Source organism: Fopius arisanus, unplaced genomic scaffold (assembly GCF_000806365.1).
Source record: "Fopius arisanus strain USDA-PBARC FA_bdor unplaced genomic scaffold, ASM80636v1 scaffold00013, whole genome shotgun sequence".
Lineage (NCBI taxonomy): Eukaryota > Metazoa > Arthropoda > Insecta > Hymenoptera > Braconidae > Fopius > Fopius arisanus.
This window is the reverse complement of record NW_011887752.1, coordinates 499,033-501,582: the sequence shown is the minus strand read 5'-3', so window position 1 is coordinate 501,582 and position 2,550 is coordinate 499,033. Positions and strand designations below refer to the sequence as shown.

Here is a 2,550-nt window from a genome sequence, read left to right as displayed (position 1 = left end):
TGGATCCAAAAATACTCCCGAAACTCCAGAGCTACAGAGAATTCTTTGTCCCAGAATTTACGATTTTAACGGGTCGGAGACGCATTGAACCAAATCCCAAATTCCTAAACTAGAAAAAAAAAGCCTGAACTGCCTACTCCCTCGTAAAACTGTCAGGAATACTCAAAGATTCGAGGAATCCTCGTCGACATCAACAAACTGGTGAACATCAGAGTGACCAGTCGTTTCTATGGATTAGGCATTTTATTAACAATTTCCTTACTTAAAAAAATAATTTCAAAGGTACCACAGGTAATAAAATCCGAAAAAACCAACCGCATTCGTTAGGATACAATAAAATTGCTATAAAAATTCCATTAAAAATTCTGTCCATTGAAAATTAACAGATTTTCGAATACTATTTATACCGTCGAGATATTATCCAAAGAAATTATTAAATTGTATACAAAAATTTATAGATTATAAAAATACTGGTACTGTATCCAAATACTTGACATATATAAAATAATAAAATGATAAATGAAGAATTAATATGAAGTTTATAATTATAAAATTATCTGAGAAGTCGTGGAATTTTCCAACCGAATGATTTTTGATTTGAAATGTTTTCACGTGTAAACTGTTGCGTCAATTAATAGAGAGAAATGTTATCTCCCTTTCCCCAGTCGATTCCAAATATTCATATCATAATAATGACTCAATAGAATTCCTGGCACTTGCTCCATGAAATTATTATTATGAAAAATAGCAATTCTGTTGTGAAATGGTAGACTAAGACAAGTGCATGTATTCCCTTCGCCAGTATTTAGTCAATATCTTGGAATTGAAACGACATACCGATATTTTTATCGATACACTTTTTATAGAGAAAAATGAGAGCTATAAAAAAGATATCTATGAAAAAATCCCTATCTTCCTTCAATTCCAAGATATTTATTTTTTCTAACCAAACTGTTTATCGAACTATTTACTCCAGAAGTAATTCTTTTCTCATCCAGTTTTTAGCGATTATCCCCGAATTGAAGGGTGATAGCGATATTACTCCTGATACATTTTCTATAGAGAAGAATAAGGGCTACAAAAAAGGTATCTATAAAAAAATCCCTATCTCCCTTCCATTCCAAGATATTTATCTTTAATCATGCATTAGTCCATTCCCCTTGGAAACACTGGATTTAAAATTCATAAAAATTCTTGCAGACTTCCCGAATGCTCCAGATAAATAATAACACATATGCATTTATCTGCATCACATGCATGTCTATGTGTATATACATTTTTCTGGCAGCTGTAAAAACTTATAGATATCGCGCTCATAAAAAAATCCAAAAAGCTAAAAATTGGTGTCGAAAAGGAGCACTGAGTGTAGGATTCTCATAAACAATTGAAATTTCGTTAAATCCCTTACCTCTGATTTTAGTCTCCTGTGGATCCATAGGTCTGACACGTGGGTGATTCTGCTGTCCAGGTTTCTTGAGCAGAACCCCCACAACCTGCGGTGCCATCATCATCACCAAAATTCCAAATAAACCTCAACCCAAAACCTCACACTGTCCCCATCACCCGTAATACCTTCCACTTTCACCGACACTCAAAAAAAAAGAAACAAATAAACTCAGAGAATAAAATTCCCTAATCACGTTAATTAAACTCCGTCACATAAACACAAGATGGCCACCATTATCCCAATTAAAACTCCAACAGCTGAAATTCCCCTCTCATTCATTCAGAGATAATCCACACCACCATTTCCCTTTTGTTTATCAACTCGTCTCGACTAATTCGTACGGTTCACTCCTCTGCACTCATCATTTTCACGTTTTATTTTTCTTCTTTTTTTTTGGTACCGGAAGTCGAAGTGGAGAACGTCAATTCTTCAAATTTACGAGGGACTGATTGTTGGAGCAAATTGATGGGGATTAATTGAGATTAATGGAGATTATTGGTGTACGTCGGTCACATTTCGTTTTGCTGTTTTGTTTTTTTTTTGTCTTTTGTTTTTTTTTTTTTAGAGGAAATGGATATCAGTGTTTTCTGTTGCGCACCCGGCGTACGACTGACCGACAAGCGGAAGAGTGTCGACTCCCAGAGACACTCGTATCCCCACTTTATTTTTGCTTTCATCCTCTGTCTCCCTTGGGTTTTCACTCAATATCTGATTTTTTATCTCCTTCTGTCACCGTTTTAGTCGCCTTCTCCATGATGTGGAGATGATCGCGGGACAGAGGGGTTTCTATCTTTGAATACGCCTTCTCCACATGCCCTCGGTATCATTCACAAAAAAAAATAAATATTTGACTCCAGTATATTTCATACTTGATTTAAATATATACGTTATAGTTCGTACTAGTATGTACACTGAGAAAAACAAAATGACTTTAACCAATAATATTTAGTAATCACAAGAAAATATATTTGGTATTAGTAAGTCGTATGGGAATATTTATACAGTGATTACCAGATTTGCTGGTGCTTAGTAAATATTATTGGCTAAAGTATATTTTTTTATCAGTTTACGATTTTTTATGAATATCGATGAAAGTTTGATTC

At 34.4% G+C, this 2,550-nt stretch overlaps 1 protein-coding gene across 1 annotated transcript in view; it reads right to left on the bottom strand.

The window, feature by feature from the left end:
• The window catches only part of LOC105263124 (uncharacterized), a 32,583-nt gene extending 30,534 nt beyond the window's left edge, over window positions 1-2,049 (bottom strand). Inside the window, exon 1 of the mRNA XM_011299123.1 lies at window positions 1,409-2,049. Coding sequence (XP_011297425.1) covers window positions 1,409-1,511 — 103 coding nt within the window. The 5' untranslated portion in view covers window positions 1,512-2,049. The remainder of the gene's footprint in view (window positions 1-1,408) is intronic.
• Window positions 2,050-2,550: the final 501 nt, after the last annotated feature.